The sequence below is a fragment of the Pseudovirgaria hyperparasitica genome (assembly GCF_010093815.1).
Source record: "Pseudovirgaria hyperparasitica strain CBS 121739 unplaced genomic scaffold EJ05scaffold_14, whole genome shotgun sequence".
Classification (NCBI taxonomy): Eukaryota; Fungi; Ascomycota; class Dothideomycetes; order Acrospermales; family Acrospermaceae; genus Pseudovirgaria; species Pseudovirgaria hyperparasitica.
In genome coordinates this window covers 282657-297523 of record NW_022985562.1, presented here as the reverse complement: position 1 = coordinate 297523, position 14867 = coordinate 282657, and the positions used below count along the sequence as shown (strand labels likewise).

General features: G+C 52.3%; 4 protein-coding genes across 4 annotated transcripts; 1 reads left to right on the top strand and 3 right to left on the bottom strand.

The window, feature by feature from the left end:
* Positions 1-851: 851 nt before the first annotated feature.
* On the bottom strand, positions 852-1429 carry EJ05DRAFT_119980 (uncharacterized protein). The gene is made up of 2 exons (XM_033739068.1): positions 1352-1429; positions 852-1297 (listed from the first exon to the last, which is right to left on the bottom strand). The coding sequence occupies exon 2, from the start codon at positions 1286-1288 to the stop codon at positions 956-958; it is 333 nt and encodes a 110-aa protein (XP_033597496.1). The 5' UTR covers positions 1289-1297; positions 1352-1429; the 3' UTR covers positions 852-955.
* Positions 1430-3027, bottom strand: EJ05DRAFT_119979 (uncharacterized protein). The gene is made up of 5 exons (XM_033739067.1): positions 2660-3027; positions 2446-2606; positions 2244-2390; positions 2097-2188; positions 1430-2049 (listed from the first exon to the last, which is right to left on the bottom strand). The coding sequence occupies exons 1-5, from the start codon at positions 2690-2692 to the stop codon at positions 1517-1519; spliced, it is 966 nt and encodes a 321-aa protein (XP_033597495.1). The 5' UTR covers positions 2693-3027; the 3' UTR covers positions 1430-1516.
* Positions 3028-6920: 3893 nt separating this feature from the next.
* On the bottom strand, positions 6921-7730 carry EJ05DRAFT_513363 (uncharacterized protein; the record flags this gene model as incomplete). Its single annotated transcript, XM_033748427.1, has 3 exons — positions 6921-7340; positions 7407-7478; positions 7527-7730. 3 exons carry the CDS (start codon positions 7728-7730, stop codon positions 7158-7160), a joined length of 459 nt encoding a protein of 152 aa, XP_033597494.1. The 3' UTR covers positions 6921-7157.
* Positions 7731-10756: 3026 nt separating this feature from the next.
* On the top strand, positions 10757-12325 carry EJ05DRAFT_503353 (uncharacterized protein; the record flags this gene model as incomplete). The annotated part of the gene is made up of 1 exon (XM_033747405.1): positions 10757-12325. The coding sequence occupies one exon, from the start codon at positions 10757-10759 to the stop codon at positions 12323-12325; it is 1569 nt and encodes a 522-aa protein (XP_033597493.1).
* Between the last annotated feature and the right edge of the window lie 2542 nt (positions 12326-14867).

The window sequence follows — 14867 nt, the reverse complement described above, 5'->3', positions numbered from 1 at the left end:
CTTCCCACCTGGCTGCTGCCACGAATTCATCTCGGCATTTCCAAACCCGCCCAACCCCATGCATCGATCATGCAACACACAAACACACACAGCGCTTTGCGGCATTTCCATCCGTAATCCATCGCGCCCACCTTTTTTTCTGTTCCTAATTCTCCCATCGCCGAGAAAAAGAATTAAATTAATTAGCCTTTTTTTTCCCTCCATCTAAGCCTTTCCAAGCCAGCAGCAGCACTCATTTCTATTTAACCTTTGGCTATGCATGCGACATGTCGCGCGCGTCATTCAAAAGGCTGCAGAAACCGCAGTTACGCACGAACCCGCCGCTGCGCTGCACTGCTCTCCGGTCGGGCCCCCTACTAACCCCCCTCCCCCTAGGAAATGGGATGCTGCATGCGTATAGGTGGGTGGGTGTGGTGCATGCATTGCTAGATGGCGCCGTTGCTGCGAACCAGCGGTGTAGAACAAGAACCAAAGTACGGTTAATCATGATGTATACAAGAAAGATTTTTTTTTGGCCAGCACATCAGCGGCTGTACGCATGCAGGTGCATGTTGGAATTGGAAAAAATCCCGTTCCCTACCCGCTACCCCCTACCCCCTTACCCCTTCACCCCCTCTTTCCCCTCCTACAGTATGAGCGTCTTTTCTCGTTGACTGCGGATACAGGAACATGGTGTACGATAGCGTTCGCACGGCTCTGTCGCGCGCAATTCCAGCTCGCCCCCTCACTGCTGCCTGCTCGACCCTGACTGCTCGCGCGAGGGAATGACGGATCTAGGCCCTATTAGCTTGGCGCGCGCGAAAGAGGGCCAACGTCGACGTCAACGTCCGTCCATCCCATGGCGCAAGAGTAGTAGGAACCGTTGCTACGGGATTATATAATACTACAGGCGGATCTCCTGTACATCCGGGCTGCGCGTCGTGGGGCGGCGCGAGGGAATCGGATAATAGGAGAATTAATTCCCCAGCGCGCGGGAGGATGCGAAGGGCAGCGTCATCATCATAGCAAGGCTCGTGGGGTTGTTTTTGTTTATCGCTCGAGTGAAGAGGAGAAAAGTGAGGCGACCTAGGCGAGGCGAAGCCAGCGTGGCGCGTGCTGGTTCGGGGCTCTGCTTGCTTGGTTCGGGGCTCCGGAGAAGCTCCGGCGTGGAACGGTAGCGTTGTACGGTGCACTCGCTTGTAGGTGCAGATGGTTTGTGAGTAATTGATGCTTTGATTGGGGGTCTGAAAGATCGACTGCTCGCTAAGACTGGCATGGATGTAGATTGTCTTCTGAAGTTGCAGTTCATGTTGTTGTTCTGGAACCGGTCACATTTAGGTCTCACGCACTATGAAGCGCGACCTGGACCTACCAATTCAGCTTCGCTCGGTGTCAGTGTCTAAATCGCCTTGATATTCATGATCATGCCAAACATGGTTCATCCTTGGAACCTGACCTCGCAGGTTCCAATGCCTTGTTCGAATTAAAGTCTCTTGTGTCGCAACTCGCAAGAAGCACCTTAGACGAACCATGTCCGTCAAACCTTTGGCAGTTCCACAGTCGGCTTGAATTTATAGCTCTTAATTCCAGTTGTACCAACGTGCACTTTGAACAGACTTCCAGCCAGTTCTTTGCTTCTCTGCCAACCCTCTCCTTCATCTGGTGATTCATCTTTCATGCTCGTTATAAACAGATTGTCGCCCACGAAGACTGGACAAGTCACACATCTGGTCGGTAGTCTGATTTCAGCCAGCAACTTGCCTTCCGGACTGATCTGAAGCACCTTTCCACGGCCATGAACTGCGGTCCACACGTTTCCGTCTACATCGATGCAGTGCCCGTCGGGAACAGCGTCCCCTGGAAGTGAATCGTCTTCGATCTTGTAAAAAGGACGCTCGTTGGAGAGACCACCTGTCTTCGCGTCGAAGTCGTGCTGTGAAATCAGACCGGTCGGAGAGTCGGCAAGATAGAGAGTGGTGTTGGACGGGGACCATCGAGTACCGTTCGGTATCGTGAGGTCCGTGACGTGGGTCGAGAGAGATAGATCAGGGTCAAGACGCATCAGGACCGCTACTAGAGGTCAGTCTGAGGACTAGGTATGAGTGTCTCGCTTCTACCTTCAGCACTTGGTCGCTTGATCAGTTGATCGTTCATCCATGATGCCCAGAATCGCCCTTCGGAATCGATACCGCCATCATTAGCCCGGAACCTATGAACAGCCAAAGTCAGCATCATTTCCAGTTCCTCCAAGAAGCTCATCGTACCATTGATCCTTCCCGGAGTTGAAGTCCTCATCACTCCATGCAAGCTTGATGTATTTCCAGTCACCAGTAATTCGGTTTACAATGCCGTAGCCATGCTTGCCTGCAAACACAAACCGCTCATCATCACCGTCGATATCGCCTGTGATACTGCGATACCCTTGTTAGTATCGGAGTGACCCGGAATCGTTTTGTGGCAACGAACCCGATTGAGAAGACCAGCTGCTGTACTCTATGAGAGTCCGGACCCTTCTCAAGATCGATATAGTGGACTTGTCGCTTGATCAAATCGACGAATCGTAAGGAATTGTGTTTCTCCTCCCAGTGAGGAGCTTCGCCGAGGCTGCAGTTGAGCTTCAGGTACGGCTGCAAACGTATTAGTGCTACGCTGCGCGGGTTGACATAGATGAAAGACCGACCTCGTCGACCTGATACACTTTGATGTCAGCCATTGTCTTTGTATGCTCTGCTTGTTCAGGTGATGATCGAAGGTATGAGACTGGCGGTGCGTAAATGAGCTTCTCCAGAAAGTGGGGACAGGAGCTGGGAGCTCAGAGCTTTGTTCCTGACAGTGACGTAGAAGCTCTCTGACAGAGGTCCAGTTTGGGTAGAGTAGGTATAACGAACAAATTCATTAATCACAGATAATGAAGGACAGATAACCAAATATTAACAAAGAAAGAGGCCAAAGGCGTAGGTATGTTCTGTGACATCTTGACTCTACTTGCAAACAATGGGTGATACCTGAGCTTCCAGTGAGTGAGGGGCGGCGGGGTCAATGTACTTTTGGAAACAGGTACTGGAGAGAATCATATCAATATCATAGGAGTAAATGAGCAGTTCACTCGTGTTACCCTCATTTATTACTTCATAGTGGTAGGATGATATGATTGAATAATTCAACTCGAGGGGCGAAGTCTACGGAGAGGCGGCCCGCGCAACAAGGCGTATATATATGGAGGAGTGTTGCCCACTGTCTCGAATTGGCACGGAGACAGGCAGAAGAGACAGAAGCAGAGAAGTACAGATTAATTATCTAAGGAAAAGACCATCCGGATAGCAGAATATGAGAAAACAACCAAGACGGTAGGTCCACGCGGAAATAGAACGTCCACAAACCTGAATGCTGAGATGTAGCGTGTTGTCCTTTGTTGACAGACAGACAGACGGATTCATGATAATATTCAATCAAGGCAATTCAATCTATCAATATGCTTTTACTCTTGGCTTCTTTGATCCTTCCTCTTCCTCTTCCCTCTATCACCCCTTTCCTCAGATTGCACTCTCGCAAGCATATCCCATCATCACCTCGGCCGCAAGGGCCTTCGAGGGTCTTTGCTGCATCGCACGCGATATTGAAATGACGATCCGTATCGCTGCTTTTGTTCGCATGGGATCTAGAAGGCTCGCGTGCTCATCGGGCAGTGAAGCGCCGCAACACTTGTCCAAAGCGTGGACTAGCCCCTACACAATATTGATGGTGGTATCCGTGCATCCAGTGACCAGTAGGGGGTGCTAAGTATCATGCTTTTGAAGCCACAGTAGGCTTGCGAGTTACGACGCGTGCATATCCCCCACAATGGTCGAATTCCTTTTTGAGGCACTTTGATCGGCCTCATGGAGGATTGTGGATGATGCACCCACTTGGCTAAAGGCATTGTCCCTGCATGCCGATGCCGCTACCTAGGTACCCCAGAGTTACGGTCGCCAAACCTTAAAAAGAACGCGGCCCAGCCATCTCCGGATCTTCCTGACCACTTCTTCAAACGGCACGATAGATAGAGTCAGACACGGCTGACTGGAGCTCATCAACCCATCTCACCTATCAGGCTATCACGATGCATATCTCACCCTTGAGCTCTTCAGCTTCCGCCTCCAAAGAGAACGTCTGCCCATACCCCTTCCCCCGTCCATGCACCATCATCCATCTTCAACTAGATACTAGATGCAGCCTGCCAGCCCACCTGTGTGAAGCTCTCCACATCGACCACCCCCTGCTTCTGCGTGCAGATTCTGAAGGCGAGCGACCGCGAACCTTGGCCTTGGGTCATTGAGGAATAAGACGGTCTTCAGATGATGCAGATCCATAGGCAAAAGGAAGGGAAGGCTATTGGCGAGATCACTGATGCCTGTGCCCTTCCCATTGTAGTGTGATATGGACCCCCACCAAGACGAAGAGTAATAGTAATAGTTGTACTAGTAATAGCGGGTTGCCGTTCCGCTGTTCTAGCGAAACGACTCCATCATCCAGTGGGACGCAGCGCATCCCGGCTGGTCCTCCCTCATCTTCGTTCTATCAGCGCCACGGAGTGCTTCTAGTCTGGCGTTGATAGGCACTCTCGCATCCCGGCGGCCGACCGGACGTTGCGGTTGATCAAGGCTCTAGGGATACATCAGCCGACCTGAAGTCCATCCTTTCCCCTCCCAAGACCCGAATCGTTGAGATCTTGAGCACTCCAGCCTACCAGATCTAGCCTCGTGATAACCAGCGCGAGCGCGAGACTGCATGGGGAAGTTTGTGACGATAGTATCTGTGCAGCCTTTTGTGGCTGCATAGCAATAATGAGGATTTGCGGTAGTCTATTGGACGTTCAGCTAGCTCACGATGCTTTGTGATCTGGGCAATGGGAGACAGGAGGGCTGAACAACTGCAGAGCACAATGACATCTGTAAGCCCCACTGTCGTACCTACATGTAGACGAAGCCTTGGGGCCTGAAAGATGGCTTGGGTAATTAATAGCGCGCATGCCCTGCCTTATATAGGTAGCGTGCAGCGTGCAGTATAATGTAACGAGGCCGTGGGGCGTGTGGGGTATTATGGTATGGATCCATCATCTATGTACCGAATCGAATACATCCACTGCTCAGCAACTGCAGTAGTCTGCGCGAACGTACTAACGATTGCACCTCTCAGCTCTCAGCTCTCAGCTATCAGGGACAGTTCAATAGTATGCGAGCATTCCAATGCTAGCCTGGGAAGAGTCGATCGGTATCCACGGAGCAATGTGCACCATCAGCTTGCGTGTTTAGTCGCAATTTGAGGGAGAATGAACCAATCTCTCGCAGGCGAAGAAGTGGGCTGCTAGTGAATTTCTCCACTGAGATGGTCGACGCTCGACGGTTGACTTGTTGTCTGCCGTGTATTGCGGTACGCGCCGAAGTCGACTTGCTTTTCCCGCTCATCATCAATGTACTCATTCATTATAGTCAGCGTCGCTCGCAAAAACGTTTGTGCGAAATATGCAATTACCCAGAACGGTACATCAAAGTATAGGGCCATGATCCTGTGTGAAGTCTTCTGCGCGGTTCCTTGTTCTAGTGTCTCAGATAAAGAGACCCAATGGACTGGATCTAAGCCATGGATGGATGGCTTCCCCTTTCCCCATTGCGCCGTCGCGACAAGACTGTTCCTTCGGCTCAAAATCTATGCTTCTAGGTCTGGGTCTGGGCCGCTGGCAAATACCTCGCATGGTTCGGGTCCGGTTCGGTCCTTTGCAACGGACGCTGGTCATTGTCAGAATGCGAGGTTGTCTTGAATGCTCAATGCCGGATGGATCACGAGGCTCCATAGCAGAGACTCGTAAGAATGACTCTGCAGAAGTCCCTTGCTTACTGGAGAACAAAGCCAGTACCGCGGATGGTTCCTCATGCATGATGTGGATATGGCTAACATGTCTAACACGCTGTGGACGCCGACCCAGCGGTGTGGGTAGTATCGCGCGGGACTCAGGACTCAGGACTCACGATTCCCCTTGTGACTGGCGACCTTGAGGCTTGGGCGACCCATTTCCACTATCAGGACTCAGGAGATGGATCCTTGGTCAGTGTTGATCTTGATCGGCCACACACCCACAGCTCGTTAGTGGTATTTCGGTCATTTAAACTAGGCCCTGACGGGGAATAGACGATCAGTGATGAAATGATGCAAAGCTCCACGAGTCAACGCAAGCGTCATAACGACGCCATGAAGTGCTTAGTGCCAGGAATGGTATAGCCGGGACGTTTCCCTGCTTTGTAAGTAAGGCAGAAGAACGCATTAGAATCTTGTCCGGCAGATTCGTAAATGGTAAAACACTCGTGGCAAAGCTCCTAGAGACGGGTTTACTGTTCTGAGCGATATGGCCGAGCGAGCCGAGCCTAGAGGAATCACCGGGCCTGCCCCAGCTCGCGTGGTTTCCCGTGCAATGCAAATAAATGCATTCCAAGCCTCACACGACTACAATAGAGCTACGCTTGTGGTTATAGGGGCGGGCGAGACAGTTACATCTTGCTGAGTTGCGCGTAGGCTGGTATCTCCAGTACGACGTCTGAAACCCTCTGTCGGATGTTGCTTGTTCTACTTGAGCAAGCCTCATGTCACTTGTCACACGACATGATGGCAATGGCACGTGTTTAAAACTCGAACTGGAAAGGGTATCCGATGCACGACGCCGCTTTCTGGGGATAGTTGGACGCTTTTGCGCAATTTGCGTGGACATGCAGCGAATCTTCCGACCGGGTCAGGAAGGCCTGCGGACCCGATCCGACAGCAATTTTGGAAAGCAAGAATCTGGAGCCGTGATTGATGACGAAAGGTACAGTGTATACATTTAGTGCGCAGAAACGGCCTGGAGGAGGTGGAGGTTCGAGGAGGACATATGCCCACACATGCTACCTATCCAGCCCACGCAACAGCCCACGCAGCCCACGCTCTCACCCACACCGCTGGGGCGATTTGGCGTCCCAGCTCCAGTGCATGGGGCTACTTACCCTCGCTCCCTTGTCCCGACAGAGTGGGCGGTGGACGGAGCTGGGGCCAAAGCCAGTATAGTGCAGTAGCCACCACCAGTAGACATTAGCCACCAGTCTCTGGGCATCGTTGGCCAATCGCTGCGTTCTGAGAAGCGTAAAAGTGTGCCTGTAGTGTTGATGTTGTTGTTAATGTTCGTGTTGTTGTGGGTTGTGGTGTTTCAAATGTTCTCGATCTCCAGATGGCGGGACCACAGAGATGGCATCCTCCGTCCCAGTCCTGCGTCTCAACTCAAAGGCGGTGGGCACGATGTCGATGCGAGTGACTGGCTGAGAGTGCAGAGGGCCGATAGAGCCAGCATTGCGTGATGGCTCTTAGGCGTCTGCCTTTTGGCGTCATGTTGGCGAGCGTGTGAGGATGCCGTGGTCTTGTCTTACCTCCGGGGGCGGAGTACTGCATGCCGTTTTGCCGTTGCCGTTGGACTCGACATTGTCAGCAACGAATTTGGTCTAATGCCCATCAGCATCTTTACCTGCATCCGTCGTCGCCCTGTGCACTATCAGCACCACCACGTTGCTGGCATTGATATTGATCTGGCAATTTGCGATGTGCAAGCCACAACATGAACACCCGCCGCGGGTTGTGTAGGCTGGGCGGTCCAGTAGCAGACACCCCTTGCTGCCGCCAGGAATCGTCCCTCTGTCCAATTCTCTGATGCCGTCTGCCCCCCTCAGGCTGTTCCTCTTCGTCCATCCGATCATCCCTGGCTTCGTCACACTCCTCCTTAGACGGTGAATGTCTCATTTTCTAAGCGGCGGGCGCCTCCGCCGACCAAATTGGGACATGCGCCAGAATAATCAGCCAATAGGAAAATTCTCTCGGCTCCATTATTCGTAGAATTTATCCATGGCGTGAGCGTTGTCTGCGGAGCTGCATACTATAGTACATGTGCACGCCGCCCTTCGCTTGGCTCCAAGGCTCCAGGGCTCCAGGAGATCGTATTATTCTGTTGCACAACGTTGACAAAGTTGCAGGTTGCCATAGATACTGGTTCTATCTGTCGTGACTTTACTCCACTATTCATGATAATGGTTTGATGGTGATGAAGAGGCCGATGCGGCATGCATGGCGGCATGTATGGCGGCACAACGCACAACACACAACTCATCGACACCACATCCACATCTACATCCTTGCGGCAGAGTGTGCATGCACCGACTGGCTGGCTGGCTGGCACATGACCTCTGATGGATGCGAGTCTGACGCATTCGCAGCGACCATGGCGTCAGCAATCGTGCCCAGTGACTCAGCGACTCAGCGACTCAGCGACTCAGCAACTCAGCAACTCAGCTCACTTCAGAAGCGGTCGTCGCATTCATTTCTTCCTATGCGAGCTTTCCCTGCTCTGAATCCTCTGACATGATAATGTCGCTCGCTGCTTGTCCGCTCCGTTGTTGCCAGTGTATCTTTCTCCCCAAGTCCACAAGGCTGTTGTCTGTGTCTGTTGTCTGCCTCGTCCGATCCTCGACCAACCACGATGATCCGCCAAGATGACCCTGACAGCAAAGGCGTGCAACGTATGGAGAAGATGCGTCTACATGTTGGTGGACACGTTTTCGGTCGTGCGTTGGCTCGCTGGCGGTTGGAGGGCCGGGTCGCGGACGGCAACAAGCCTCCGCCATACAGAAATCTTTATGTGCAGCATTATAGTTTAGTCTGGCGATGCATCATGTGCGTAAACGGTAAGACGTGGATGCTGCCGCCCTTGCACTGCGAGCCTGACATGGCAATTTTGCAGTGTCGCGATGGGTATCCTTGTCTTGCTGGTGAAATGACTGCTTCGACTCGAAGTTGACCTTGACATGGACCAGATACACATCATCAACACCTGATGTATCCTGGCCGGTGCTAATCTTCAGAAGGGCCGTCGATGGCGTCCAATTCTCTCGAAGATTCGATGTGCACCCTCCAAGAAGGCAGTCGGATGCTGTTGTACGGTCTTGGAGGAGACAACTCGCTCAGCGCTGCATGCTCCTCAGCAATCTTGTTGGACGAGACGTGGTAGATAATTTGCGTGCTCGCTGTCGTGCTGGTCGTAGCAGGGATGTGGAAAGCGTGCTGTTGAGTGAGAGCAGTAGGTAGAGTGTCCAAACTATACACTCGCGAAGCCTTAGCATGGGAAGTGGTGTTGCTTGCACCAATGCTCCTCGACAGTGCTAGATTTACCATCTTAACGTTTACACGCCCTACTACCTTGCTTCCCTGGTCTCCAGACCTTTCATGGACATCTGTGATAGCCATTTCGACTGTGACAAGGGAGCTGAGCCGGCTTGTCCTCGGTCCGTTCCAGGACCAGGGAACAACCTTCTTTCACCACCATCTCTACTATGTTACTCCCTGTCGTCGACTCCCAACTCTGCATCGGCACCCTAGAGCAAGGCGCATCATCGCCAACCAGCTTCATCTTTGCCGGCCGCCAGAAACGAGCCGTGCCTGTGTCCGTGTCCGTGTCCAATGTTACATACATAACACGGTATTGCTTAGCTCGTGGACTCGTCAGATCTGCTTCTTCCAGGCGCTGTCATAATTCCACAGGCATATCGTGGCCAACCTTCTGGCTACAAAGGTATACTCGAATAACAGCTGTTATTGACGTCTATCGTAGGATGTCACATCAGCTCCGGCTATCCGTCCTATGCCTCACACTCCTCAAGGTGGCTTAAGGGGAAGCAGCCACGCGCCAGGCGATCCTCTGGCTCTTCCATCTTCCCAGGCGGACCATCAGCTCGCCAGCATAGTATTTCACGCGTCTAATACTCCTTGGAGCAACCTTCGAGCATGTGCATGTCAAAGTGCTGTCGACAGCTGCTGCGCGACATGCTAGATACAGTCTTCTACATTGTACATGGCCAAATATGATAGACGAGGCAGGCCCAGGACTGTTCTCAGCCTATCGCCGTCCATTTTTAGCTCCCGCGTTAGGAATGCTCATTAGCTACCGGTGCTGCTTGTGGGTCACCTGGACTTGGGCCGCATTGCTATACTGTCTTACGCCAAGCTTTGAGCGAATCGACTAGCTCAACAGTGGGGCCTGACCGAGCAAAAGGGGGGGGGGGGGGGGGGGGGGGGGGGGGGGGGAGTCCTGGGGACGACAAGGGGGAGATCCTGGCAGCACCGTCTTGCGACAAGCGACGGTTGGTCGACGCCGGCTGTGCTTGTGCTGGGCCACTGCTTGCCCTAGACGGATGTGTGATTCGGTTTGAGCTTACCAGACACGCCAACTCACCGCAAAGTGCCCTTTAACTGCAGCCTCTCCTCTTCTGCCATGCATCTGTACTCTCTCACCTACATCTATCACACTATCGTCACTGCAGACGATAGTTCTTAGATCTCTCTACAAGTAACGACATATACTACTCCTCTTACGCCCTGTCTGGACCAGCCGTGTGGACTCATATCTTGATCCGCTCTCACGTCCAGCTCTCGTCTCGATACCCCATCACTTGCCTTCACGAGACCAAAGACTCTCTAAAAGTCTCATTGGGTCGTTGAAGAACGTCCCAATCCAACCGTCAAGGTGGCTACTACTTTGGATCCGTCGGCCGCCCATAATCTGCATCACTATCAAAGCCCTTTTACCCACGGACTACCACCGTCCCCTCCACATACGCACGAGTACGATCACCTACCGTACCGCCAGGATCTGGATTCGCGCCAGCCTACGAGCGCGGCGAACAAACGCCCATGGTCGGGCTATCCTACTCTGAGCCACGACTCAAAGGACCTGATGCCGCGTCAGAGTGGCTCTACGTCAGGTCCTCGATCCGATTCCCACAATGACCAGAGATATCAAGGCCGATATGCTGATACGCCACAGCCCTCACCCATCCGCCCTCCTATGAGGATCGTGACATCTATGCCGCAGAACGAACAGTCACATGGCAGGACTTTGACGCCTCTGTCGAACACTGCAGATGGATCTCCTCTGACCTATGAGGCGAGATCCAGTGGTCCACTGGGTATGCGATCACTTCTGAACCCGCAACCTGACATGCCACCACCAGCACAAGGCCGAAGACGGAGCGCTGCACAGATGGAATCCCCATCACCAACGGATTCATCATCCGCATTCAGCTTACCATCTCTCAGTCGTACCACCAGCCGTGAACCCGAAGGCGACGGACACCAGCGACTTGGACCACCAAGGCGTATCCTAAGTCCACGTTCTCCTAGCATACATCGAGCTCGGAGTCTCATATTCAACCAGCCAGAGACGGGATCTATCGATGCCAGAAGCACACCTTTTGTACCTCTTCCACTCATAGCCTCGACCGGGCCGCGAGACTCACGTCCGGCGCCTCTTCAACCAGCGCCGAACAATGTCCCATCCGTTGCTACTCCACCAGCCATTCTTGGAAGAGCCGATTACTTTGGTCGTGCAGCGCCAACACCGCCTCCTGCCCCGATGGCTGACCAACAGCGCGTGACTAGTATGGGTATTGTCCGTCCTGGCAGTGCAGCATCTGGTACAAACGCCCCAACACCATATTCATCCAGTGCAGGACCATCTACTGGAAGTCTACCACCGTCTAGATACGGCACCCCAATCCTATCCAGCGCCAACCAAAGAGGTCCTCGGCACAGCATACCTCAAGACAGCAACCCCTATGGAGTCCCAGTTGTCTCGACTGCACAGAGTAATTACCAACTTCTTACCTACACAACCCAACAGGGCGCTATACAGATACCCGTCGAAGTTCAGGCAGGCTCCAGACAGGCAGACGAGAAGCGAAAGCGGAACGCTGGTGCATCTGCTCGGTTTCGTCAGCGCAGGAAGGAAAGAGAGAAAGAGGCTTCCGTAACAATCACGCGCTTGGAGCAGGAGTTGAAGGAGCGTGATGAAGACGTTGAATTTTACCGGTCTGAGCGCAACGCTTTGAGAGAGAAGCTACTTCAACTGCAACCCCATATAGAATTGAACCGACCAGAGTCACCTTGCCACCGTCCACGAAGCAGGCCGTCACCGCAGCGTTCGATGTCCGACGAGGATTCGGTCAGGACTCCTTACACAGCCTCGGAACATCCAAGTGAAGGCGAGCGGAATGTCAGACGGCGCACCTCTCCCTATCCAGCCCCGATGCCAGGCCAAGGCTTGTCTAGGGACAAGACACCCCCGATGTCCGCACCAAACACTGTTCAAAACCTGCCTCCCATCCAACTTCAGCATCCCAGACCAACTAGTGTCACACATTCGGCCGCATTGTCTCCAAGACGAGTGGTTTCATACGATCCGTTCCCGACGCGATTTGCAGGACAATGGCCATCAGACCACAAAGGTGCAAATCAGCCTCAGTGAATCCGCGGGGCCAGTGCTCCTGTAAAGACTTACCAACATGGAAGCGTCGTGACAGCCGTGTTCTCTTAGATGCGACTATAAGTCACTACCCACGCAGATCGACGTGACGACTACAGATTGCGACACCACGATGAGACGGCAGGGAAGCCTCGAATGTCTCTTTGCTGGACTCAAGACAGTCAAAGCCTAACCGATTTTAGGTCTTTTAACTATGGCAGCGCACGGGGTTGAGACCGAAAGTTTCTGCGTAAAAATCATCTTCTATACTGTTTTATACCCGTTTATCAATATTCTACGGCCTATTTTTGGGGACAATGGTGGACAGCATGTCTTTATTTTTTATTGTTTTTGGGGCGGCTTCGTCAACGAGACGGTCTCGGCATATGTTTTGCAACACATTTATGGGTCAGGATGGAAGGCATCATTCCTACTTGGGAGGCATTCTATGTGCGTGTCACTCGCTCTTAGTTTCTTTTTCTTGCATTGCATCAAGAGCAACGACCTCACGGTCAAGTCATTGTTTCCTTGAGTTTGGTGGTGGATCAAATTGAGCGTATTTCCGTTTCTGTTTAGCTTTATGGGGTCACCGGGCGGGCTAGTCTAGGGTTGTCAGACTGTAATCACTGCTTAAACAACCTTGTAGTTTTAGGATCGACATATAAAACAACCTCTCCTCAGCAATATATTTTGCATGTAGTTCTATTGGAGCCGAACAAAGCATGTGCACTGGACGACTGGAAGCTGAGGATTACCTACGCCAGAGCTACCTATGACGGCACAAACGCAACACGAAAAGGGAAAGTGCAAGGGGCAAGGTGGATGCAGATCTCATAACCGCGTGCGTGTGTTAACGAGACTGTCAACATTTTCCAACATCGTCTCATACCCATTTTCAACGACCTGATTCAAATATCCATCCTCCTGTCCCCTCATTGACTTGGCATGATGCAACATAGCGCAGGTTCGAGTGATCACCTCGCTCTACACAAGCTGCACCGCCCTACTTCACTCTAGGCTCATCTTAAGCTCTTATAAATTGTGGATCCTGAATCAATCAAGCTGCACACCGGCCACCAATCTCTTTTGAAAATTTCGAGCGCCGGCTAAGATCACCCACTACGCCTTATGCTCCGAGCCTCAACGTTGTCCACATCGAAACGGCGAGTGAAATTCCTGACATGTTGTAGCGTCACCAGGCTATCCCACCGTGAGAATCGCAAAGCTTCACTTGATGGCATTGCTCTTGCGGAAACACTGAGTAAGCCAACTCATTTCACTCGCATGACGACGAAGATGCCGATGTTGTCCGCTGCCTTACGTAGCTCCTTGCCATTGTCTAGGCTTGCTCAGCTTCACGCTGCAACTGGCAATACCTAATCGTAAGGACCTCTCGATAATCGATCCGCAACGGCTGAACCACACTGGTGGTCGTCTAGTACAATCATTATCGGAAGGTGGATAACACATCCCGATGTGTCACTCTCTTTGCCTCCCGTCCCTGAACTGTGAGAATGTCTCATCACGGCACAAGTCACACACTTTGCATCGAAACAGATCTAGACCATCTGACTGTTGAAATGAGACTATGGCAGTTCAACTTCATGTCACATGTACTCGACATCCCGAGCATGGAAGAATCTGTCCAGAATTGGAACCAGCGAAAGCACAAAGGAAGAGGCAGACGACAATGCAAGATTCTGTCTACCTATATCGCTCGTGAGCCATGCGCAGCAACCAATCTCCCACACTAGCTCATAAGATAGCGAAGCAGACTGTCACGTTGATGCATACTATGAATTGTACTGAGGTGCGGTCTTCGATCGTGCGCCTAGTACTCGTACTATAGAGTGGCACAGTCGGCAAGCCGTAGTACTATCAGCGAAGAAGCAAGGATCGAGAATTAGTAGTGGAGACTCATACGCCACAGAAGCTTCCCCTCGGACAATCCTTTATCGTTCTTGAAGCTATATATCCGGTGTCGCTAGAGGTCTGGTAGAACATTGAACTCGGTCGCATAAAAGGGAAGTGGATAACACCAGCGACCGATGAACGCGGCACGTTCCTCAGGGTGTGGTTTGGGCAGCAAGAGTTCACAAAAGGAGACATGACAAGGTGAAGTCAATGGTTGGCACTGGGCAGGTGCACCGCGATGTTATAGAAGGGGGCCCAGCATGCGAGCGAGAAGCTGGTAGCGCGATGCGGGGGAGCAACATACCCGTGCCATTCGGTACAGGCTTGCTGAAACAGGGTGTGCTTTCAAGCCGCTATTGGCTCGAAAATTGCGGATGCCCACCGTAGGACCAAAAGTGAAGGCTACGTCGACAAAACGGCGCGGGAGCATGGACGGAACACGAAGCCGCTCGCTAATTAATCAGCATGTTCTTCGGTCCAATATCTTAACACGATAGAGGTGGCCGATGCTTCAGCAAATCAACGAAGACAGAACATATTCGTATTTGATTCTGACAAAGAAGTCGACTTCCGTGTAGCGGCACGGCCGCACACCAAGTATGGGTCAAGATGCAGGTACAGTGGGCGTGCA